The sequence below is a fragment of the Lissotriton vulgaris genome, chromosome 1_1 (genome assembly GCF_964263255.1).
Source record: "Lissotriton vulgaris chromosome 1_1, aLisVul1.2, whole genome shotgun sequence".
NCBI classification, from domain to species: Eukaryota; Metazoa; Chordata; class Amphibia; order Caudata; family Salamandridae; genus Lissotriton; species Lissotriton vulgaris.
In genome coordinates, this window is record NC_141685.1 from 312,822,486 (window position 1) to 312,849,710 (window position 27,225).

Below are 27,225 nucleotides of genomic sequence, written 5' to 3' on the forward strand. Positions count from 1 at the left end.
CCTCATCAGTGACGTAAATTAAAACATAAGGGTAAATGGTGATACTCACAGAATGGAGGCGCATATTGCCTGCGAAGCCAGTCAAAGCACTGAGCTGGTTTGATGGCACGGTGCCGATGCCAGCAGTATTTATCCGCAGACCGCCAGAGAGGGCTTCAGAGCGTGATCACCATGACGTACGCCACCGGAGACAGGGTGTCTCGTTAGGTGATCGGTAGTAAAGCCCCCTCCCATCCACACATCCCAACTCAGCCCAGGGTTCCCTGAGAGCCCTGTGTCACACACACGTCTGGTGTTAGGCCGAGGGTTTTACCACTGCATCCTGGGAAGTGTAGTCTTGGTTCCCTTCACTTGAAATAACTGGATTAACATGCCTAGCAACCATGCCTGGTAGCAGGGCACTGAAAACGTGGAGTCACAGTGGCTAGCAGCCATCTGATACACCTATGCCTAGGCAATGACCTTTAAAAACGAGGCACGAACGGACAGGCGAGAAGGCATCGGACTGCAGGGGTGGGTGCACGGGAAGAAAGTAGTCTGTGCTTTAAAGGGGTCAGTAGCCATGAAAGTATACAAATGACAACATGGCTGTCATATGGAGGGACTAACAAGCCTCCAACCAATCGGAAGGCAGTATATAAGACACCAGACAATGAAAATGATGGGCGGTAAGTGGGCGGAGCTTCCATGCTATACTGAATACTGCAAGCCTCGCAAAGCGAGCAGCGCAAGCGCTGAAACGCTAGACGTGGCCTAAAAAGGTGTGTTTCGATTGCTAAATGACGGTGCTTCAAGTGCTTAAGGAGAAGAAAAGGATTCATAGAATTCATTTGCATAGGGTGCCATATGAACAGGGACTTTTCCACTATATTTGATGTGAGATGCCTGTAGTCCTGATGAAGGTCCTGTCCCATGAGGGGCAGTATTCAATACTCAAAACTTGCTCCAGAAAAGAGAATCTGTTGCTCTACCCTCTGTTTCTAATCTTGTGACAGGGAGACACCAGTAAAAAATATTTGTAGCTCACCCACTCATAATTTTGATATAGGTGTAACACTTTAACAAAGGGAGAACATAAATGGTGACAAAAGGGATGTAACCTAAACAAAACTAGGGAACCCATAACTAGGAGAAGCAATAAACAGTTATACCCTTGGATGCTTACAGTTATAGTTGTGGAACTCACTGATGAACCATACCACACTCGGAAGGTGGGTTTCATCATCCTATAAGAGAACATGAATATGTGGTAATAGGCTTTTTCTTCCAGGTGTGTTGTGCTTCCTGAATGTTTATGCATGTGTATGGGGAGTGTACAACAGCCCTTTAACTCCTCCCATTTCCACTTTAGTGTGTAGGCTACCTGTGTGGTACCAGTCCTGTATGAGTGAGATATTCATGTGATGTTCCTCCTACCACTGCCAACTACCCTGTACTTATTGTTTGCTGTAGGATAAAGTACAGTGGTACTGTCCATGTTCCACCGTTTTTGCATTGTAAAGCTAGTTATAAAACTTTCCACTTCACAGAAGACAAAGCAATTTGTATTTCCAATGTTTGTTTTAGTGCATGAAGAGAATGAAAGCATTAACCCCCACAAATTATGTGAGCAGAGTTTACTTTTGGTTTTATGTGTGAAACAAGCAGGTGACTTTGTAACATTTTAAAACATACTGTGGCATGTCGAACACCTTGGCACAGTTCTGGAATTGTAGCCTACATCACTTTGCATTCCGGTGCTTCGAACCCATAACGAGAGTCTCGGGCAAAAATACAAGCCCCACAATGCAATATGCTGTTGGCTAAAAAGCATAGGGATGGCTGCTAAGTCATAATCAGGGCCACTGGAATTATGTTGTAGGGGAGGACCTAATTATGCGGCTGAGCAAATATGCGACATAAAGTGGCACATTTCATGACAGAACTACTTCATTGTTTTGTATTTGTTACACTGTCTGTGCAAATAGTTTACCTCACTAGTACTAATTTGACAACAATATACAGCAATCAGGAACGAAAAGGGACCAGTCAACCTTTCCAAAGCGCCTTCAACAGTGTGGGAACGTTTCCACATTTTTAGTAACTTTTGATCTAAAAACATTTTTTTTGTTAAAATCTGCAATATGCAGCAGATAATTCTGTGGCAAATGCGGGAAATCCTTAATTATGCTATACATGCAACAGCTGCAGAATCGCATAAATCCAGTGTCTCTGGTCATAATGCTCTTAACAGACTAGTAAAATCCTAAATAAAATTTAGTTCTTCACATTTTGCCTACTTATTTTTTTTTTTATGTATACGATTTCTAGAGCGCAACTGTTACTCCAAGGAGTGTCCTGGTGCAAATACAGAAGAAGGGCTAATCGAGAGGGAATGAGGGTATGGACTATGAATTTAGGAAAAAGCCAAGTTTTGAGCCTCTTTAGGAACAAGGGGGTAGCATCTGAGTTCCAGAGGAAGTTTATTCCACAGAGAGAGGCCCAGCAGAGATAAAGATCTTCCTGATAGATAAATAATTAAGTGGGTGAGAGCAGAGACAGCCTTTGAAATGCAAATAGGAACACCTCACTGCGACCTGGATAACCTGAACACACCTTGGGTTAAAACAAGGCAGGCTAAAAAGATATTGTGTCCCAGAAGAATGTTTGCAGCAGAAACACTATGAAAGGGAAAAAAATGGGTGGCACCCCTCTCCTTGCCTGGGACCCTGCCTGGAAATGAAACAGCGTGTGCTGCTGGTGCTGCATCGTGACATTCGCCAGTGTAACATGACCAGGCCATTATTTTCATACAGACAACCTTGCTGTGATAGTTGTAAAAATCAGCAAAGAAACACTGATTCCCACAAGTTATTCGCCAAAATCTCTTAATGAGGAGTGAGAGGACTAACAGGACGACATTCCCCAACTCGGAATCCAGTTTTTAAAGTTGCACTTCTGGCTTGAAGAAGGAATAAAATAATAGTCTAGAATTCTATGCATTTAATATTTAAGTTAGCTTTATTTCGTTTTTTATCTTAGCTAAGAAATTGATTGGTCTGAGTCTTGCACAGTTTATGGATGCATTACACTCATTTGTTCGGTCTGTTTTCCAGTTCAACTCAAACTGTGAGTTTAGCAATTACTACCTCTGCTCTACTGTGGTTATAATGCATAATCATTATGAGTGTAAAGTCGATTTTCTTTTTGGAATTGGGACAGCCCTGTGCTCTGACACCAGACAATGCTAGGATGTGTACTTGGTTTGAGGTCACCAAATTGATGTGAATTTGAAGCATCCAATTACCACTACATCAGCATTGAATTCCATTATTTTATAAGCAGTATTCACATAAAGTATTTAAATCCTATCTCGTCATAAAGAGGCTTAATCATCAAAAAGCATAGTTTGAAGTATAACTTGATATTTGCCCTCCCTTTGATCAGTTTACATTTCCCTCTTTCTAATACCGTTATCCATCTTGGAATGTTCAGTTTTAAACATTTCAGAAGTTATCTACGTCATTACCAATATGTTTGTATCAACTCTTAAACTTAATGGTGACTTGAAAGGACTTAAAAACCCATTGGGATCCTACATAATTGAGAGTAAGTTCAGGTTTTGGTTCAATTTTCTCCGGTGCTGTGCATCAATATTCCATTGTGACTATTTATTTTTGAGCTGTATTTTCAACACCCTATCGCCAAGGCTTCTTTGGGAATGCATGTGGAATGCTATCTTTATGTAAACATCAATTATTGAATGTGCTGTTTCAAGATCTAAGACATACACTCCTTCTGACCCAATTAGGTCTGCAAAAGAGCTCTGGGCCCAACACGCTGCCATACAGGTAGTTACATTTTTTGTTTTATTAACATGAACCTCAGCAAAAGACAACATGATTTAAAATGTAATTTTGTTAGTTCTAAAACTTTCTGGCTGTTAGTTTAATGTGCAGTTGTAGCATTTAATGCAATGTTTAGTTATTTTCTGTCTCAGCAAGGATGCCAAGTTATGATAGTGCTGCATGAGTTCCACAAACTATCAAAGATCTCTTTGACGGACCAACCCTGTAAAGAAATCCCCCACTAGTTCCTTTGTTGTTAGTCTGCCCAACATTTCAGGGTAGCAACTGAAAGGTGTAGGCCTGATGCACTCACTTCTTCTGACCCATTCCTCTGTGTACTGTTTCTGGGCTTCTCTTTCACTTAAGACTAGTTATGGTTTGATAAGGGCCAGCTAATAACCTGATGTGAGTATCTTTGGTAAACACAGCTACTACGCTTTTGGTAGGAATTCTGGGTGAGTTCCTTCAGGGGTTTGTTAGATCTGGGGGTCTCTATTTGGCCATGGTATTCAACTTTGTCCAAATATTAACCCTTAATTCTAAGTCAGGATAAGGGGATTACACTCCTTGATAACCCCTGCTCACCGCATTGGTAGCTTGGCACGAGCAGACAGGCTTATCTCAGAGGCAGTGTGTTAAGCATTTGTGAATGTACACAGTAATACACTGAAAACACTAAAGATGGACACAACACAGGTTTTATAAAAATAAGTATTCTTTATATACACTTAAACACAAGACCACAAATGACAAAAATCCACAATACTACACTTAAGATTACTTAAAAGATGATTAAAGTTGCTTAGTTCAAGTTGATGATAAATGCGACAAAGTTCTGAACAAAGTACCTAGATGCGTAACGCAAAGTAAACAAAAGGCTCGCAAAAGGAGAGATGCGTCGGTTCCGTGATCCAGGAGAGATGATACGTTGTGCCTCAATGCTTGCGCAGAGTAGGGGATGCATCGCGCTTCTTACCGGTGCAGAGATGATGCGTAGATTCTCTGCCTGCGGGCCCGTTGCGGTGCGCAAGACGGCGCCTTGATGCAATGCGATGATCCGGTTGCAATGTGAGAAGATGGCGCCCTTGATGCGGCGATGCGATGACGCCACGGCAGCCTTGTGACGACTCTGTACTTTGGAGCCGCGACAGGCCCTGCGACACGCTTCTACGGTGATGCGATGGCGACTCTTACGATGGCGTCACGCTTCTCCGGTGATGCGACAGAAAGCAGCTTCGATGAACACACGCTTGCGAGGAGATGCAGCGAAGGCTCGCTTCTCCGGCGATTATTTCAGCTGTGGCGACAAGCTTCTTCTCGATGGGTTGCGCTTCCAGCTCCTAGGGCACGCAAGTGTCTGGAGTCAGAATGCCCAGCAAGGAAATTCAGTGGGGAGCTGGAGGTGAAGTCTTTTGTCCCTGAGACTTCAGCAGGAGGCAAGCACAGTTCAAGCCCTTGGAGAATGTTCTGTAGATGAAAGTCCTTACAAAGTTCCTTCTCCTTTCCCTTGGCAATGAAGCACAACTGCAGGCCAACCCAGCAATCATTACAACTCCTGCAGCTTCCTTGGTTCTTCTCCTTGGCAGAAAGGTTTCTTGTCCAGAAGTGATCTAATTTCTTGGGAACAGGGTCCCAATATTTATACCCCAAAATCCTTTGTTCTCTGAAGGAAGAGAGGCCTCTGCCTAGTCCCCACCAGTTCCTGAGCACTTTGTTTACATGACTCTCTTCTTCCTTTCACTGTGCAGGGTAGAGACATCAGCCGCCCCACAGGAGGTGGAGCCAGCACAGGGGAGGGAAGATACAGCTCTGGAGCACTCTGTTGACATGATTCCTCCTCTCCTTTCACAGTGCAGGGCAGATACATCAGACAAGCCACAGGAGGTGGAGCCAGCATTGTAGAGGGAAGGCCCAGCCCTATTCAGGTCCCAGGTGCAACTCCTCCCTCCCATCTAGATGCAGATCTCTCTATTCACCACTGGGCTGCCCAAGCCGGTCTCCTGGAATCCCACAGCCCTTTCACTCACAAACCCAGACAAGGAATACACAACCCAGCAGAGGCAGGCCTGGATAGTTAGGCAAGAAAATACCTACTTTCTAAAAAGTGGTGATTTCAAACACAGAATATTAAAACCAACTTTACTAAAAGATGTATTTTATTATTCTGAGTGCAGGCATACCAAATTCGATTTCTACCATGTTCCCTGAGTCAGTTAGGATTATAAGAATGTAATACTCTAACTGCCCATTCTGGCCTACAAGAGCAGGTAGCCTTCAATAGTAAAAAACGAATATGGCTGTTATTCACTATTAGAACATGCTACACACATCAGAGCATGTCCTACCTTATACTTACAATGCACCCTGCCCTTGGGACTACCATAGGAGTGTCTAATATGAAGCAAAGGGAAGGTTTAGAGACTGGCAAGGGGGTGTACTTGGCCAAGTCGACATGGCAGTGCTAGACTGCACACAGGCCTTGGAATGGCAGGCCTGAGACACATTTTACAAGCTGCTTCTGTGGGTGGCACTACATTTGGATAGAGAATATGGGTCTGTATTCTAATGAAGCAGAAAGACAGACCTATATCAGGCTTACTACTCGTGGGCAACGAGAAAGTTATAGCAGTTCAGTCATATACATAAAGATAGAATCTAAGAGATATCATAATATATTACAATAAATGAACCCACATTGACTTCAGTCTAGGAACACTGAAATTCAACACAGATATTCCAGTGAGCTTAGATGCACAACTCTGCCCTGACTACCTTCTGTCACACGCATTAAGCCATGCATCTGAAGAAGAGATATTTGTGGTCTTGAAATTACTGAAACAATGGTTTGTACAATCTCTGTACCAGTGATGTTGCTGTAATTCAAACAACTATTATCTATAACATATAAAATGATTTCTTGAATTGACAGCGACAAAATATTATCTACTAAATGGTAAAAAAAATACTTACTAAAATTCAAGTAAATAAATTAATCCATTCACAGTTTGCAGAGTTCTATTTACAATTTCACAGAGAGGGTCACTATATTAAAAACTGATATGCCATTACTAGTGACTGAGTTTAATTCAAATATTCCACCCATCACTATTTTTGGTGTATCATAACTGGGCTTTCCTCAATTTTGGTTGCATAACTCACTGTTGAGGCTAATAAGACTGAAACATGTCTCTGGTTATTTGTACTCCTGTGTAAGGCGGCTGACCTCACCTTTAGGTTTAACTGTTCTGTCAGGGATGAGGCTCTAATATCCCCATATCCACCAGAACCACCTCAACACTTCTCCCATTTAAGAAAGAGTAGAAGTTGACACTCTTTAAAGAACACAACATCACAATACCTTAGTAGTCCTCAAACCACCTCTTTTATTGCTCATTAATTTTAAACTGGGCTTTGCTCATGCTTCGCTGCCTCTTGGCTGGAATCGCACTAAGGAAATACCACATGCATACATACTGATTTCTACATGGTCAGTCCATGTCCCTAGTGGTTCAGAGGGTTGTACGACGGTACAACGCAGGGAAATTCATCGCATTCCTTTACCACGGGGTTTTTACCATGCCTTTACCACACATTATTTTTATAGATAAAAACAATGTATTTGTGGGTGGAGAGCCCCACCCTCCCCAACTTACCTTAAATGCATTATAAAGGAATGCAAGTGGTAAAAATATGTGTGCTAAAAAATACATTGGGAAAATTTGTGGTAAAGGCAAAATGAGGTAAAAACCTCGTTGTAAAGGCTGTTTCCCAGTACAGAGCATTGGCGGTAGATCATTTTTAAAGTGGTGCGGCGGAAAGTTAAATACTTACATACCGATAAGCAGAATGAACCTCTGCAACGTGATTTTTTTCTACATGCCTATTAATAAAGTTACTTGAAAGTCGACATTCCTACCTTGATCGACGTTCAGATGCAGGTATGCTCCCGAGAGCAAATACCCAACCTCTCACTGCCTGGATGTTACAATGTGTAACCTGAACCCGGGGAACATAATGCCCAAGCACCCCAGTCAATTCAGGCACTACTCTCATGCGTTTTCCAATACTAAACAGCATAAGAGCAGTGCTAGGATTGACTGGGACATGCAAACACGACGCTCCATATAAAACTGATGGGGCCATGTCTCTTTTCAAGCAGCTCATTGATCACCTTGAATGTGGAAACCTGAACTATGCATGTCAGGCTGGCCACAGGAAATCCACCGGACAATCTGACATGCGCAGTTCATTGAATCACAGCTACAGCTAGTCGTCCTACCCACCCACACCGGGAGAGAGAGTTACATGGCCTGCCCCATAACAAAGGAAAGTGAATAGCGGTAGGGATAAAGTATTTTAACTGGTAAAAAACCGAGCCTGGGAGGGTAGTGGCTCACATTAGGGGGTCAATGCACCTTTGCTCCTACGGATGACCCGCCCATGGTACAGAGATCAAAAAAAGATTAACTGTAATGCGGCACAGAGTAATTAATAGAGTTTAGACCTAGCATTTCGCCCATCACCTATTTAGTTTTCTCTTCCATACAAACTGTACAGCCTACAATATCTTCTCTAATTGTGAAATATTTCCTGTATTCTACCCCTCTCCTAGGCTTATCGTGAGGAGTTTATGGATGAATGGAAAAAGCTTAACCTGGATGTTTTGCTCTGCCCCGCTATGGGTCCCGCTTTGAACATAGGCGTCCTGGGAAAGCTGTGGGGTAATTCTAAATATATTACTTTTTATTAATAAGGGAAAATCTTTGGGGAGCAAGTATTTTGGAGTCTTTTGTTATCTTTTTGAAAATGCACAAAGTATTTCTGTTGGTTGGGTAACCCTATGATGTGACTCTTCCTCAATGTCTGCCTTTATAATACTCAGAGGAGAGTTTCTTAGAGACAGGCATCAATGCCTATTTGTGATGGGGAGCTTCTGTAAATACTTCCTTCTTTAAGTGAAACTAAGAAAAAGGATTGGCTAACCAGAAGGATGTGCTATTATCCATCCATACAAGACATTAGCATTAAGACAGTGTTTCCAAAACTGTGGGTCGCTAACCACTTCGGTCGTAAGCCAATTTTTGGTGGGTCGTCAAAGTCCAAGCAAAAAATAATGATGCCTTTAAGTTCTACATCTAGCTTGAAATACTTGCTGTGCTTCAAAGAAAGAGGTCAAATGTCAGCCTATGTCTTCTGGTAAAGTGCTTCTTTTTAATATAGGATTTGGTATTTACAAACGCCTATCACTTTGCAGGCAGAGTAAAAAAAAAAAAAAGTGAATTATGTGACAGTGTTGCTGGGGGAGACAGTGTGTGAAGAAATAGGCTGTGGGATGTCATTTTTAATAACACACAACAAAATGTAATATACCTGTAAATGAACTGTACGCTTTCAGCAGTTAAGAAAGCAAAAATGAAGCACATTTTTTGTGTGCAATATAGTTTTATCAGTAAACTGTGTTTGTGCAAATTAAGAGGCCATTTCGATAGAATATATGCTGTTTTTAATTGACAGTGCACTACCTCATGATGCTTTAGTCACATAAAAAAAATAGGCTGCCTCAAGTCTATTAAAGCTAAGTGGGTGGCAAAAGTTTTTTGGTCTAGAAATGAGGCTGAGATTCTAAAACGTTTGGGAAGCACTGCATTAAGGTGTTCATAAAGCAATAAATAATAGGGTACATGTTTTCTGAGAATAAATGGAGTTACTCGCATACATTTTACTATCTGTGGACATTTCATAAAAATGTATACCATATATTATTTAATACACCTTAGACAAGTGAATGATTTTATTTACATGTAAAATCTCACACTGTAGCACTGGATCTTGTGATGTATGATCTCTGAATTGGGATATAAATGTTCAGTTGCATACAATATTGTGTCTTTTTATTTTTTCTAGATGCCAGTAGCACTACATATCTATACAATATGTTAAATTTCCCTGCTGGAGTGTTACCTGTAACAGTAGTGACTGAAGATGATGAAGAGCAGCTGAAGCAGTACAAGGGACACTACAATGACCACTGGGACAACTTGATAAAAGAGGTTAGTAAATAATTGACATGCACCTCTGTAGTTGTTACATTAAGCTAGTGAACCTCCTATTGAGTTCTGTTGGAAGTGGTCCTTTTTGCAGCATTATCCTCAAACCTTTTGATACTTCCTCCTACTTTTCCGGACCTGTTTTTGTTTGCTATAGGACTCTGGGCACTTTACCACTGCTAATCAGTGCTAAAGTGCATATGATCTCTGTGTAAATGTTTATTTGGATTGGTTGTCCCCGATTGGCATATTTTGATTCACTGGTATGTCTCTATGTAGCGCACTAAGCGTGTCAGGGCCTATAAATCAAATGCTTCTAGTGGGCCTGCAGCACTGATTGTGCCACCCACATAAGTAGCCCTACAAACAAGACTCAGACCTGCCACTGCAGTGTCTGTGCACAGTTGTAAACTGCCATGTCGACCTGGCAAGTGCACCCACTTGCTAGGCCCTAACCTTCCCTTTTCTTACATGCAAGATACCCCTCAGGTAGGACCCAGGTACCCCCATGGGCAAGAAGCAGTGCATGTGAAAGGTAGGACATGCACTGGTGTGTGTGTGTGACAAGTCTTGATAGGTGAAATACAGTGTATTTCGCTTTTCACTATTGAAACTGACCCTTAGGATAACATGGGAGATCCTTTGTAACATCTTACAAGTATAGATTCTCATTGGATGCACTGATCTGGGGGCCGCCCTTTTGTGCTGAGTTTGTTGTGACTCTTACTCTGGGCCCACCATCTTGTTGGCCTCGACCGATTTCTGGATCACTTCTTGCCGCCGGTCCACGCTTCTGGTCGCCTGCCTGTCCTTTGCCCCTGAATGGCCCCCTCTGGGATGCTCTCTCCCCCCAGACATTAATGGACACTAATGAGGCTCCCTTATTTTCTCCCCCACCTTGTGGTCCCCCAAATTACCGAGATGACCCAATGTGGTGATTGAATTTGGCACTGGACTTAGTGACTATGTGACCCCACCTGGGTTTGGGTCAGCTTAATCTAATCTTGTTGGGCTCCCATGAGATACTTGTCTTCCCCTGCCGGTCTGCCAGAACTGATCTGCTTCCCATCCCCCTGTTTCTACTCCCCTCCCCATTTCCATCCATCCTCCATTTGGGACTTTTCCTTTTATGTTTGTTTATGCAACTGTAACTAAATGTAACAATGCAAAACTGTTATTTTTGTTATCCCTGACCTCCGAGACCTGAGCAACTTGGCTGATGCCTGGTGGAGCTGCTAGACATCTATAGAGGAGATTGGCCCTGGTTTTCCCCCTCGGCCGTCACCTACCCAGCTGGACATTGGGCACAGTGTTCCTTGTCTGTGTGTCCTTCCTCCCCCTTCCTCCGACAAACTACTGTAAAATCGTTTTTTGCCTGTGTTTTTACTATGCTCTTGTAACAGATGTAATTTGTATCTTGTAACTCAATGTTCCTCATGTAAAGCACTATAATACCTCCGGGTCTAGCCAGCACTATATAAAACTCTTCAAATAAATAAAATAAATTTGGACAAGATGGAGGAATGGAGTTTAGGCTCTTTCAACTCAGAATTTAATAACACATCATTTAGTAAAGAGGGTTTTTAGGTTGTGTGTTTGAAAATGTCACTTTTAGAAAGTAGGCATTTTCTTGTATAACCATTCTGTGTGCCTCTGTCTGTTTGTGTATTGATTGTCTTGCTTAGGAGTGAAAGTGGCTGGGGATATGCAGTCACTGTAGACAGCCACCAGGGGGGTTGAGGTGTGTCCTGCCTTGCCTGGGTGACTCAGAGCTGAACTGGATAGACCTCGGCTGCTTTTTCAGTGGTGGGAGGAGTTTCCCTGGCACCTGAATAGGTCCTGTCTCCTTTGCACAATGCTGTCTACCCCCTGTGGTCCTGCTGCATTAGAGAGGAAAGAACAGGTTTGGACTGGCTGAGAGACCCTTGCCACAAAGAGAACAAGGAGAAAATGGGATATATAGGTATTGGACATTAAACCTCAGAGAATTAGATCATTTCTGAACTCAAGAGGAACGTTTTCCAAGGAGAGGAGTTGGAGAGCTGTGCGGAGGAATACTGCCCCTTTGCTGTGTGCTGTGTGAGTTGGCCTGCAGTTGCTGATTCAGCCAAGGAAAGGACAAGGACTGGAACTTTGCTGTGAAACCTGCTTGAAGAAGAATCTCTAAAGGCTTGTGTGTGCTGGAATCCTGTTCTGAAGTCTCAGGAACACAAAGAGTTCACCATCAGCTACCTTGAACTCCTATGCTGTGAGTTTTGACATGCCAGGAGGTGCCTGTTCCAGTCTGGGCCTCTGGGGGTTGTTGCTGTTACTGAAAGCCGAAAAAGGATGAAGAAATCAAGAAAACTGATGCATCACCTGTTTTTCTGACACAATGCCGCCATGCTCCAAGCATGCATTGTGGAATCGCGGCTAAAGAACCAGACGCAGCACCTGTTCACAGCAACACATGGACCACCAATGCATCCTGAATCTCCACGCATTGCACCTGTGTGGCAAGTTTTTCCCAACATATCACTTGCAGACCAGAACCATCTTCGAATCGACGCATCACTTCTCCCTACAGTCCGGATTCGACTCATCACTTCTCCTGCTTGCAGCAGAACTGGTACATCGCCTCCCCAAGGACTCAGGAACTAGCGCACCCCTCTGTTTATCAATGTTTCTCTTCTCTGCAGCTGTTTGGCCTCGTGAATTTCAGCGCATCTACAGGTACTTTGTGTAAGATTAAGTATCCATTGTTTTCTACGGACCGAGTTGCTTGAAACCTTTTAAAAGTAATATTTTAATACTTGTATGTTGGAATTTTGTCGTTTGGTTTAGATAAAGATACTTTATTCTTCTAAACAAGTGTAGTGTCTATTTGTGGTGTTTTCACTGTATTAATGTGTGTTTTGAGTACAAATACACATTGCCTTTAGGATAAGCCTGTCTGCTCGTGCCAAGCTACCAAGGGGGTGAGCAAGGTTTATCTAAAGTGCGTATCCCCCTTACCCTCACTAGAAGCAAGTGTCCCTATTTGAACAAAGGTACCTACCACTGCTAACTAGAGACCAACAGTTCTAACAAGTTCAATTTGCTTCCTTTATAGAGGGCTAATACGGAGATCAATAACAAACAGTATCATGTCTTATGTTTCAGGGAAGGCTCAAGCTCATATGATATGAATTAATTAAAATGAATTCCCCAAATCCCCCATTAACTTAGCTTCAAAGAAGCTATTTCCAGGGAAACATTCCTTATCTATAAATTCAACATGAGATACTGCAGTTTATGTTCTCTTTTTTTCTGACACCTGTATGTTGTCTGGGCCATTGTGATGAAGACAGAGATGGAACTCGATAGGAGGGTTTTTAAGGGATATTTCTGTCTCGAGGTCTGTTGGGGATAGTGCTTGACAGAAAATGAGAACAATGAACCTCTATCAAGAACTTGTCTTTGTCGAGTTTGGTTATTCCAGCTACTTCTTACATAATAACTTTCTGGAGATTAAGAATATAGTAGATTTAGATGCATGCATTGCTGAATTAAAATGATGCTTTAAAATTATTTTTTTTTATCAATGGAACATTTTTAAGTTTGAGCTGTTAGGATCCCTGGATGCTTTGTACGGTATTTCTTTATTATTATACAATATATTCACTGCTCACATTACAGCAGTCAAGTGTATGACTCTTCATCGTGCATGAGGTCACGTGATAACTGATACCTAGACCAGAATTACACAATAGTGCCTGTCTTTGCAAATGAGCGGATGGAGAGGCATGGAAGGGCAGCTTCTGGGCAAGTCTTGACTACGTTGTTCAAGATGCGCAGCGTGAATTAGCAAAGGTGATGCACGAATTGTGGGAGGGTGCTAGCAGCCTTTGCCTCTACCAAAATGCAATAGGTTTTGGAAGAGAACCCATGCACACATTGGCCTACCATGGTATCACAGGCATGGCAGTGCTTAATTTGTAAACAAAAAATTGCCTGGGGTTAAAGGATATTTTAGGAGCTTAGCAGAAGCAGGGCTGGAAAATACCAAGCTTCCTTAGTTTTGATTCCAACTCCTGCCTCTTTCATCTGTCTACACATTCTAGCTCTTCACATCACTCTTGCAATTTCTTTTTTATGCCTGCTTCACCCTTGCCAATGTTAGCCCATCGTTCTCTTCTTCCTTCTTTTTTGCTGCTCTCCTCATTCTTCTGGGTCTAATTCTGGTTAAAAAAAATCCCAAGCTCCAATGATTAGTTTCTGTGGTCCACACAAATTAAGCATGGAGACTGACCACTTAACTCGTGCACATCCTCCCATTTGCAGGTGTAGGCTAGGGTTCTTGCCAGTAGGGAAAAGATAAAGCAAGTAGAGAGGATTCTTAGAACAACTGTCTTCATTAACTCAGATCAGGACTAGGTAAGGCAGTATCAAGGCGTCCAAGACAGCTCCCGGTTACCTCTAATCAGCACCAATGCTGGCTAGGAAAGCACTGATGAATGATAAGGGGTTTCTATACACAGGTTGAATTTTCTGCTAATGTAGTATCACAATATGTGTCTAGTGCTAAAAATAGTGGACTTGGTCCAAAGTGCCACAAATGAAGTATGTGGTGCCTTCGCTCTAAGCTTCTGAAGATAAAGGAAACAAATAGATTGAGGTCTTCAACCTTATCTGTTATGAGAGCTACTTTAGTTCAAGGAAAGTTCCCCTGAAATACTAGCAAATTTGATCAATTTAAAATAGTGGCGACACGTGGTAACATGTCAGCAGTGACCACCCAAACATTTCAAGTAAGGATGCCAGCGAAATGCAATGGAAAAGTTACCATTATTAAATAAATGCTACTGACAAGTAAGTATGCAAGGGGAAGCCACCATTATTTCAGGAATGGCCAAAAGTAGGCGAGTCATGCTCTTTATATATATCACGTTGGCTGCAAGTATGCCACAACTAGAACAATAATGCTCAAAATATTCAAGGATGATCATAAATTTGCCCATGACACCATTATGTCAGACAAAATTGTGCCAGAGAATAATCCTTTATCAGGAGGAATGGTGTATACTCTTTGGGGTCCTTGATATCAGGCATAGCTTCCAAGGAGCAAAATTGTTTACTAGGGAAAAAACACAATGCCACATGCACACAGACACACACACAAATGTGCACACATCCATGCACAAACACGGATGAATGTACAAGAAACATTTGATTTTCTCAACTCTGTATCCATGATCAGCTCTGCTCGGGGCACCGATCAAGTGTCCAACTAACACATTTTCACTCTGGCTCCTGCAGTCCCACACTTCATTGCGTCAGCACTGGTTACTACAGGCACTCTTCTTTCAAGACCCAATGTTCAAGCACTTGGTGTGACTGATATAGCAGGGCCTAGAACTTTGCCAATTTCCTTATGAATTAGCTAGATTGAGAGATGGTCATGCTGCAGACATCATAGTTCACATGGTTTGTGTTTCAGTGTTATGAGCCGCTGCCATTGATTTGGCTAGTTATCCCATTAATGCTGATTTGGAGTTTGACGGAGATGGTACTCCATTACAATGGCGACAACGTACCCTCTTTCCGAAACTTAAGGTCCGTCTGCCTCATTTCGAGTCAGGCGGACCTTTAGTATGTTAGCAACAGAGAGTCCTAAAGTCAAAATAAAGGACCCTCTGCTACTGCTAACAGTTCCTAGGGCATGGAAAATTCTTGAAAATAACACCCCTATGCAACAATAGATCAAGCTTACGACAAAACCTACTCTAACACAATCATGATATTATGGACTCAGTGTACACTAAATTTCATCAAAACTTCAATTTATTGATACAATTTCATATAATAATATCATAGAACATGTATTCCACAGACATAAAAAACTCCACAATAACATTGCCACATACTTCCTACAATAAACCAACACAAATATATATAGTAGAGAAACATGTATAAAGTGCAAAAAGGACAATAGTTTAAAGATAATTATAACTTGACAATAAACAGGAACATTTAAATACGCCAAGATTTACATAAGTGGCTAGGTGATGAATTTTCTTGTTTTCTATGCGCGTTTCGGCCTACTGGACCCCTTCTTCAGGAAAGCCACAATGATTCCTCAACATAAAAATACAAAAGTGTTCACTGAGTCTAATTAAAATTCTTGATATATATAACGTGACAAGCCTTTCTTGCTTCGTGACTCAAATAAAACCTTCTGGGGCCCAAGGGGTATTTCCCTCTCGTCTTTTAGTGGCGCGGCAGAACTAGCAATATCATTTATAGATGTTTTTTAAACAAAATATATATATATGTATCAGTGGACATTTCGTATTCTTAAGTCCATGTTTAATTGTAGACTCATTCTTGGGGAGTCTATGACAATTTTACTTTATTCATTCAGCCTCGATAGTTTAGTTTATTGTCATATCTGCATCATTGGTACTATCTGATCTTCAAATTTTCGTATTCAACCAGGGCACAGGTTGCTCCTGGTTTATTTAAAAAATTATTGATGGATATCATAATTTTGTTAGAGTAGGTTTTGTCATAAGATTGACCTATTGTTGCCTAGGCGTGTTATTTTCTAGATGTGACAGAGAGTACACCAACTCTGTCTCTGACATACTCCTCTGATGACCTGGGAGAGTAAGTTCCATCACAGGTTTGACCATTTGGCTGCCAGTCCGATTTAGAATGAGAGGTCAAATGGCCCCCTTCTACTTTTACACAGTGCCATCAAAATGTGGCCATTACTGAAAGTAAAATCTTTTAAATGACCCGCCCCACATGTGAGAAAACGTCAATAGTGAAGTAGTCTTTAATTTTTTTAATTTAAAAAAGAAATTCCAGATTTGGGATTTGTTTTTGAAAACAAAATAATTTTTGAAAGTTTCCTGGGCTACACGGTCATGCTGTTAGAGCTGTATGACACACTTCCAATACATTGACAGGAACCATCTAGACAGCAGTTCCTGCAAATGGACAGAGATGTCTGTAAATTTGGAGTGTGGCTCTTCCATCATGTTGACGGAGAATGTTACTTCATCGCCCTAGCAGAGTATAATCTGAACTCCAAAAACGTAATCAGGTCATCACAGTCTATTGATGAGCAGTGCTGCCTTCTTTAATATACACAGACAGTCTGAATTGAGCACTGGGTTTAGTTTCACCTCTGACAGCTACTTCAAGAGTGCTGGAGTGAGCCACCAGTAGCTCCCAAATTTCTTGTTGGCCATCCCCCGATAAAAGCAATCACAGACTTTTCAGCATTTAAGATACCATTACAACCTTTGGGGTAGTTCCACAGCAGTAATCCTCTACCCAAAATTTCTGATACTTTGGCCGTCATTGCAAGTTATGCATAATAGTATGAGGAATTTACCACATGTGGTACACTACCTCTTTTCTGAGTTTTTAATTTGAAAATGAGGCATAGCAGGTTGAATCTGTATTTAACACACATTGAATTCCACATGATTTGCTTTTGTACTGGCCTTTTCCTGATATGTTTCAGGAGGTCTGACCAACAAGAACATATCAGGAAAACTGGGATGTTGTAATGTTTATAGCACTGCTCGTAATTCTGATCCCTGTGCAAACAAACATTTGCACAGGGATCTGAATTTACCCCAGAACTTATAATCAGGGCCTCTGGTTATCAGTAATTTCGGGATGCAAAATCACTTACCTATTCCAAGTGGAACCCTGATTGCTCAATAGGAAATAGTGAGTTGTAGTAGATTTTGGATTACTGTTCCTTTGGAAATTTCCAATTTTCATCCAGTGTCTCACATCAAGATTTCATAAGGTTCAACTTGGCGAAATCCACAGAGACAGGATGGAGGCAAGTTGTAATTAATTCTTCCTGCAGAATTACCTAGAAAACTGTGTTTACAGCCATTTTTACCAATGTTTTACATACAGACTTAGGTACTGCAATTTAAGGCAGTGAGTGGCTCAAGGTGCTCAAAACGTGAGGCAAAACACGCACATAAAAAGATTTGTGCAACGTCTATATCTGGAAGAGAAACAGAAGTTTTGCTATATGTGCATATCATCGAGTTGAAGGAAGGATCTGCTTTAAGATTTTGCAATGGTTTTAAGATTTTATTTGAACTTGGTCCTCAGCTGCTTTCTCTTTCGTGTGGTAGGGGTGGAAACCAGTCATGGTGCTTCCTGGAACCAGCAGTGGGGCAGGGGGTATCTGATTAAAAAAAAACCTCTTACCTCCCGGTCTGCTGCCGCCTCTCTAGCGTCATCTTCCAGGCTTCTTGGGAGAAACAGGAAGCACCAGGGCTCCCACACTCCCGGCAGCCAATCACAATGCCGCAATACAGTGTGGTGATTGGTCTGAGAGGTGTGACACAGTGCTCACCCAGGGTCTGGAGAGGTGGGCCTGTTCTCCACGCAGGGTGTAATGCAGCCTGAATGGAAAACAGGGAAAGTGCGTAGGACTGTTTTGGGTGGCCCGGGAGGGCTGGTCAAACAGTCATTGTGCACTTAGAAGAGTTCCACCACTCCTCCCATGCTCTGCAGCCCCGCCCCATCCCCTCACGCAAGCTGCAGCAGCAGGAGGTCAAAATGAAATGATATTAACATTACGCTATTATCATTTTATTTTTTCCTTTCTTTTGCTGCTTCAAGGCAGTGGCGAGACGCTCCTCCGCCTTAGCCGAGGAGCCGCCACTCGTGAAAACTACAGAAAGAAGTTCTCCTGTGGCACCATGAGACAGGGGATAGCAAACACAGTGTCAGGACTACCAAAGGGCAAGCAAAGAGTAGCAGCTTCTGACGTAAGGAATACATCTTAATGGTATTTCATCTGTTCCATTCTGTGTTATTGTCATGCCTATGTGGAAACCATTGGCCACCCATTGAATGATAAGATTCACATATGGAATGCCTCTTCTCTTAAACTGGTGTCCATCTTTGTGTTTGCTCTGCAGGGGGCAAGAGGCGGAGTTGGACTCCCTGTGGCTGTGCAGTGTGTGGCTCTACCGTGGCAGGAGGAGCTGTGCCTCCGCCTCATGAAGGAGGTGGAACGAGTGACTCACCATAGGAAAAGAAGATGCTCCTTATAGATCCTCACTGTGACTTAACCATTGAAACCACACATTCATAGATAAGAAAATTCATTTAGGAGCTCATGCTTGATTACCTCCTTTAGATCGGCGTGCAAATCCTTGCAATATTCAGGCATGTGGTGGGTGAGGCACTCTACCCATGAAACTATATGCTTGTGGCAGATACCAAAGGTGTCATGTGAAGCAGTTCTGGCCTCATTCATGTGAAGGGAAGTGATGCATGGCAGTCAGTGTGTGACATTTTGGGAAGGTTTGTCAATGCCCACGTACACCTTTCCTTGCACAAGCATGCAGACACACACACACACTCCCACAGATACACACATACCCTAATGCACCCAATAACATCCAGAAGTTAATGATATCCCCAATAGTGATGGCTAACCTGGGCAGACACACACATACACACTACACCCACTCTCTCACACACATACACCTGAGTATTCAACAGCATCCAGAGGTTAATCATATCCCCAGTAATGATCCTAGAGGTGCACATGCACAGAGACAAACACATAGGCAAACACACACATGCACACTCTTTCACAGTCACAACCAGGCATACACACAAACACAAACGTACAAATATCTGATCAGACAAGAAAACTGCCACCTTCTTGTCTCTTGGAAAGCCAACCCAGCAGCACCTCACTTTGCCAACAAGCCATGCCCATACACCAACACCCATCACTCTACTGATGTGTTACTTCCTTCTTCAAAGCTCTTCCCGAAGTTATACAGAGGGTTTCCTTTAATCTGTTATAAAAGTGTTTTGTCATACCTTTTCATTCCCGAATGGATAGTTTGAAGCTCTCAAAGAAATGATCATTTTGATAAATAATAAAAGCATCAATGTAAAATATGTGTACAATGCATTTCTTCAAGTATGTGGAACCAAGTCTCACATTTATCAAGTGATGCATTCCTATATAGGCCACATTCAATGTCCATGCACTTGTTTCATGGTTGTTTGATGAACTAGACAAGCCTGCATTTAAAGAAACCAAAGATAATGAAGAAAAGTATACCAGCCAAGCTTTAGAGGAATATAAAATATTGACTGTAGAGAATGCTTTAACAAGAAATGAATTCCTAATGTCATAATTTCTTTTTTAAATTTATCAACTTTCAAGTTCAGGTTAAAGATGTCAAGTTGAGACATAGTATACGCTTGAGTGGTCTAAAAAAGAAAATAATATAAATATTTTCACTCAAAGAAATATAGTAGGACCATTTACATTCTAGGCTCACCATCTGCAAATCACATGTTAATCTTTTACATGAAAAGGGATACTTCAGCTTTGAAATTATTTACGCTTTTCATTTACACATAATAAAATGTGCTGGTTTGAACTTTTTAGAAGGTAATTGGTGTTGATGTCAAAATAAGAGTGAGAGATCTTCCCAAAGTTGTATGAAAGGTAGTCGTAAGCCTCTTAGCAAAGCTATTTAACAATTTCAAACATACTAGTAGGAAGGGGTATCCTAGAGTTCTACTGCCCCTTAATTCAATTAGCCCCAGGCAAATGTCTGGATGTGGCAGGTTAAAAGGTTCACTTAAGAGGTTACTTACTTTTTATTGTTGTTTTTTTTTTACTGAGCCAATACAACAGACAAATCATAGAACAAAAATCCTTGGTTCTGTACTTGAGTGATCAGAGCATAATCCTCCCATGTAGCTCTGAATCTACGGAGGGCCCCTACCCACTGTGCACAAGCCTCTTCAAATTGATAGGTCCAGTCCAGTTTAGAAAGCCACTGGCCAATTGTTGGTACCTTCAATGATCTCCAATTCTGCAGCATCTCAGATCTAGCTATCGCTATTGCTATAAGAACAAAGTATTACCAAAATGTTGCCAGTTGTAAGTCTGCGTGGGAGAACACAAATAAGGCCAGCGACGTTGAGAGGAGAATGACCATGGACATGCCTCAACTAATGAACCTAAAAATCGCATACCCAAAAATGTTGCAGTCTAGGGCATGTAAAAAATATTTGAGCCCATTCTCCCGCCCCAACAGTATTACATCTAAAACAGTGATTAGGAGTTGAAGGAAACAATTTATGCAGCCTAAGGGGGGGGGTGTAATACGCCAGCCACCTCGACAAACAAGACATTCTTTTGAAATTGGGTGCCCTCAAAGCCTTATTCCCAATTCCACACAATGACTGCCATTCCTTATTACTAAAACGACGATTTGCTTCCTGGGCAATGTTTGGAAGCATCTCATCAATAAGCTTATTGTTCGTGCCTTGACGTAAAACCCGATACCTGTTATCAACACCGCTCACATTCTTCTCAGGAAATGTTTTGAGAATTTTTTTTCCGTCTCATTGATCATTGTGTAGTTTTTCTTAAGGAAGCCTATAATTTGTCTAGAGCTTAACCACAATCCTCTACTTTGGGGATCAGATTACAATTCAAATGATTCCGAGGTTCTCAAATGGGTATAGTTGTAAAAATCACCTAGCTTCCAGAACCCCAAATTGTTGTAGGACTGTAACACCCCTTGGGAAATATGAAGATCCCCCATACCTCAAAATCCTAAAGAGAGGTAGGTATATGCATGGCATGTTGGAAGATTATTGTAGGTAAATCATTTTTACCGATTCTAAAATACCGAATTTTACCGATTCAGTATTTTAGAATCGGTAAATCTGATGTAGGTAAAAATTCGGTATTTTTTACAGAATCGGTAAGATTCGGTATTCACCGATTCGGTAAATACCGAATCGGTATTTGCCATTGATTCCTATGGGCCTTGAAGCCCATGGGAATCAATAGCAAATACCGATTCGGTAATTACCGAATCGGTAAAAATACCGAATTTGCTTGGGGGACAGGGTGTCACTTTGACACCCTGTTACACCCCTGTTTCTGGCTTGTGTGCCATGTGACACACATACATGTCCTTAGTATTTGGAGACACACAAACAGTGGAGAGACTACTGACTACAAAAGAAGCCAGATGGATTTATAAGGAAGGAAGTGAGCAAAACGGTCTGAACGAGCTTCTTGAATGGAACAAACTACGTTAGATCTGGTCTGGGATGTTCCTTTGTATCCATGAGGGTGTCTCGCAAAAAAAGTTGAATAAATTCTATCTGTGGTTGAAATAGACATGAGACCGTGAAAATAGTGGTAATGTTCATTTAATGTATCTGGACTTCTAATACATTATTTGTGTAGACTTATACTGCCATCTAGTACATGTTGGCATTGTATACCATTCATCATACATTATGATCGATAATAAGATTCACTTCCTATAAAAACTTTTTACAATCTGTTACATTCCTATGATTGTATTATAGGATGTAGTATATACCACCCACCATATAACAGGATCGATAATAAAACTCCATCCTAAATTTCATCAATAATTTTGAACATTCACCTTATTGCAATGTAAACCTGTAAAACATAATTTTAACACGATATTATTCACTTCACTTATACACGTAGAGAATAAAGATTCGATTTGTCTGTACATCGCATGATCTCGTGAGAGAAGAACGCGATAGCGGAGTTATAAGCTTAACCAACGAGGTATTGCCCTAAGCAAGATGGCCGCCAAACAACGCGAGAGTAGGACATCCTTCCTACGATCTCGCGAAAAGACGATGCTGTAACATAGCTGCATTAGAACACTATGAGCTCAATCCCAATACAAGATGGTCACCAAAATAGCGCGAGAATAGCGCATTCCACTGGATTGGTTGATCAATGAGTGCAAGAACGTAAATACAGAAGTATTGAAGTCGGCAAGTGCTCGAGGGATGATAGAACGTCGATCACGCTCCAATTACCGGTAAACTAGTTTAAGGGGGCTATACATTACCTGCAGGAAGAAAAAGAGGGTAAGTGAGGATTGCTCAAAGTTGTGTGGTGTTGTTTCTACAGATAAGGATAACGGAAGGAGTGGCTAGGTTACTCACGAATGGAGATAACCCAAATACCTTTTGCTTAAGACCTCTTGGCTGGTATGAGAAACTGTTGCCGATAGAGGGTAATTATGACATGTTTGTGCATGGCTTTGACAGTGGCTTATCTAAACATACATGTGGTGCATTTAAAGTAAAACTCGTTTTTATGTGCTTTTATTCCCATGACAGTAATTTGAAACCATGTTGTCCAATGCAGTGGCATAAAAAGTTGTTGCACTGAAGAAATTGCCTGAATATCACCATGGCAATGAAACATGTTCGCAAGGAGAACATGGCTCTATAGGTAGTAGCCATCTTCACTTTTTTAATATACGCAAACAGCATAGAAGAACAAGAATAAAGTTATCTGTTCGTGCTTTTTGCGGGGTTCTGTGTATATATGGGTTATGTTGTGTGACATCACTGTTTTTGTATATTTTCCACTGCACTTATTACTGGTAACACAGTTGGTTTTCATTTGGACATGTTTCTTTAAGCCCGATAGCACCGATGATGATAACAGGGCCGTCCTGGTGAGTCCCTACCAGGGGTCCCATTGTTGGTGCGCCCGTGAGGTGTTATCGCGCTATCACACATTTTTTTCATCAAATTTGGGTGAGGGTTTTTGCTTCTGTCTGGATAGGGAGCGGGCTTGTTTTTAAGATGGGCCATTGACTGGTGTATTCCCTACCCCTTACTGATGAGAAGTGGTTGGTGTGTCTGTTGAAAGAAAATTGTGATAAGCTATACGCCAGCTCTTTTAAAATTGAATGCCCTAAACTGACCTAGGTCATTAGTGTATTGATGACTTTCTGAGTGGAGGGCGACCTAGGTCTGTGTTTCCCTCTTAGCTCCGTGTTTGATATGCTCATTTTCTTTTAGGCATAATTGCTGAGAGACATTTGAGACATTTACTTTTTGTGATCTTTTTACCTGTTCAGTTCTGCAGAAACCCGTCTCTGGACTGTATCTCTGTGTATTCATGCAATTTGGCAAGGGTTGCTGTGGAATTTGGTTCTGCTGATTCAATTGGTTCTGCTGATTCGCTAACTGTCGCTGAAACTGTTGCTGCTGACTTATTTCATTTAACTGTCGCTGTAGCTGTTGCTGCTGATTAACCTCACTCTGCATCTGTGGATTTAATGATGAATTTCTTTAATTTCTGGGCGGATTTTTACACTCACGCATCCAGTGTCCAATTTCGCCGCAATAAAACAAGGGAGCTTTTGTTTTAGCTCTTTAATATTTATATTAACTTTTTGGCTTATTTGAAAAGTTTCCTTTAAACTTCCCTGGATTCTGCTGAAATTTTTTATTTTCCAATGTTGCTATCTGCTGTTCAGCTACTTTCACTTGTGCCCACATTGCCTTTTCCTTGAGTTTCTTCTGTTTTGCATCTAACTCATCACTGCAGTATTTTGCCTTTCCCAGGATGTCCTCAACTGAGAGTGATTGCCAACCAACAATTCCAGTTCTAATCATATCCCCAATCTCAGGTCTCAGGCCATAAACAAACCTGTAAATGAAGTGGCTCATGTCACTTTCACTTAATTTTTTATAACCACTGTATTGTTTAAATACCAGGAGTAACCTCTCATAATAGGAATGAACTGATTCTTTTGGTTCTTGATTTGTTCTGTCTATTTTAACCCAATCTACTTCTTTTGCAGGAATCTTGTCTTTCAACCAGACAATTACTTTTTCATAGAAATCCATCACAATATCTGAAGGAGCACCTGTTACTTTATGACGAGGCGGTTCCTCTTTGGGCCAACTAACAGAAATTTTACATTCTGTCCAAAGATCTGACGGGACAACAATGTCACAGAAACCACCAAGATCAATCCACGGAACTTTTGAGACTTTAATAAATCTGTCAACTTGACAATACCATTCCACCGGCTTTTCTCTCAGCCGAGGAAAATCATTTGTAAAGAGTAGTATATCCTGTCTTGTCCATGGAACATGAACATAACCCCCACCAGCTATTTCCCTCATAGGAAATTCACCAAAGACTTCTCCTTTGTCTCTCTTTTCTTCTTCTCTTTTCTTTGTCCACTTAACTCTCCATTTACTTAAATCACCCAATCTTTTTAGAAACACAACTAATTCTTTTATATGGGTTATTCTGCCTGTGGTATTTAGGTTCTCTATATCTTTCTCAGAAAAATCCACTCTGTAATGCTTTTGCAATTGTTTCTGGCGGGTCAAATCTATTTCCAATTCAGCAGCCACTTCTTCAAACTGTTCATATTGGTTTTTAGTTTTCCACTGAATGCTCTTGCAAATGAATAGCAATTCATCATCCTGATATTGCTTCAAACAGTCAGTACCAATTTTGCCAATAATTAATTCTTCTAAATCTGCTTTTAATTTTGCAACATCAAGTTGTTTAGACTCAGGAACTTGTGTTAAATCTGTTTTATTTATGGAACCAGAATCTGATTCTGCAACTGATGGTATGACATTTGACAAACCTTGATTTAAAGTTAAATTCGGCATTGTCTTATCTTTGTGGATTTCTGTTAACTCAGAATAACATTTTTCAGCCACTTTTTGAATTTCTGCATTTATAGGATTTGCTATAACAGAATGTCTATTTTCACTCTGGTCAAAAACTGGTACAACAGGGCCAATTGTTACTGGAACTGTCACTGCTTCCATGCCTTTTGCTAACTGTTGAATTAATTCTCCCTTGGCTTTAAAATATTCTGTAATATTTGGTATATCTCCAGGCAACTCTGTCCTTTTATCATTTCTCGGGAAATTATTTATCGAATTAGAACTTTCTCTTGGGGTATTTGTTTTGCTTCTCGATCTCGCCCTTTCAGGTAATCTCATAAATCTGGGTGAATCTTCAATCTCCCTAGGTGAACTAGGAGAAATACCCGGAAGACTCCTTGGGGTAGAATGTGACCAACCTGGCTGATAAGGTGGAGGACTATTTAACATATCCTCTAAAACTGCATCATCTAATTCTTGATCAAAATGACCTTTTTTTCTGGGAATTCTTTTCACCTGATGTTTCTATAACCATTTCTAAAACCGGATAAAATCCTTCATACATGTCTCCTTTCATCCAACGATGCACTTTATCTTGGTGGGTTTTCCTATATATGCCTCTCGGTTTTCCCCAATTTTCTCGCTCAAGTTCCATCATTTCAACTTCCCATTCAACTAAAGCTTCAAATTGAGTGGGTCTGGGTCTTGGTGAAAGAGCCAGCATTTTCTCTCTTAAGTATCTTAAAACTTTAACATTAAATGATCCATCTTCTGGCCTGGCTAAAACACCATCATTTTTAGTATATTGCATCCAATTTTCAAACCAGAGAACAGTATGATAACCATATTCTCCTTCCATATATGCTGCGGGTGTTTTGTACTTATGAAGTAATTTTCCACCACGCGCTTCAATTTTCTTGTCAGGGTTGAATACATTTTTAATTTTCTGAAACCATGAAGGTCTTTTCTCTTCTTTATACCAATAACTCATGTTTTTAAACTATTCCGTACAATTTAGAAAAGATCGTAAATATTTTTCTGTTGTTCCGCTACTCTGACCAATCCGTGCGCGAAACTCACCAACAAGCCAATCAGGTTAAGCCACGTCACTACCATGCTCAACCAATGAGAAACCAGTTTTCAGAAATGACCAATCAGCTAACAGCTCTTTTTGGTCACGTGAGCCAATCAGCGCGCTGGCTGTGACGCATGTCGACCAATCGCAGCGCAAACCCTGTGACGTATACTGCCTCTGCAGCGAAGCTACGCGTGTCAGTGTCACTCCCTAAACTCACCCCTCCTTTACAACATATTTTCACAGTGCCATTTTAAAACGATCCTTTTCAATGGGTTTCAGTTAATAACCACAGAAAAACAAACCATTTGTCCGTTTCGCTAATAAAGTGATAGTTTTACCAGACATTCAAGAATCCACTCTCGTGAAATAGACAACGCTATTTTCACAAAAACAGTTTTACAACTTTCATACGGAAACCTATTTATGCATACATGAAATCTTCTGCAGGACTTTAACCAACCAATAGAAACCCAGAAACGCCAGTAAGAATAGACAACGCTACCTCACCCTTCACACAAGCTCGGAAAAATCCTACTAGTCTTTTCGCAACGAGTTTTAAAACGGGCTCCTAGTCCCTATACTCAGAGCTACGATTTCATAGGCAAACCTCACTATTCATACAACCTGTCATACCTAAATCCCTAAACTTGTGTTGTACATCCACAACACTTAGTGATATTTCAGTACCACTAATTTGAACAGAACAAATGAACTGTGTAGCTTCACCTGTCACACTACTGTTCCGGCACATAGGATTTTTCTCACTGCTGGAAAAACCTTT

At 41.2% G+C, this 27,225-nt stretch overlaps 1 protein-coding gene across 2 annotated transcripts in view; it reads left to right on the top strand.

Annotated features, from left to right (window-relative positions):
- Positions 1 to 19,799, top strand: part of LOC147747105 (vitamin D3 hydroxylase-associated protein-like) — a 289,799-nt gene extending 270,000 nt beyond the window's left edge. For both annotated transcript variants that reach the window (XM_086952355.1, XM_086952356.1), the window contains exons 12-15: positions 3,791 to 3,830; positions 8,440 to 8,548; positions 9,732 to 9,877; positions 18,802 to 19,799. In XM_086952355.1, the coding sequence (XP_086808481.1) occupies positions 3,791 to 3,830; positions 8,440 to 8,548; positions 9,732 to 9,877; positions 18,802 to 18,936 (430 nt within the window). In that variant the 3' untranslated portion in view covers positions 18,937 to 19,799. The remainder of the gene's footprint in view (positions 1 to 3,790; positions 3,831 to 8,439; positions 8,549 to 9,731; positions 9,878 to 18,801) is intronic.
- Positions 19,800 to 27,225: the final 7,426 nt, after the last annotated feature.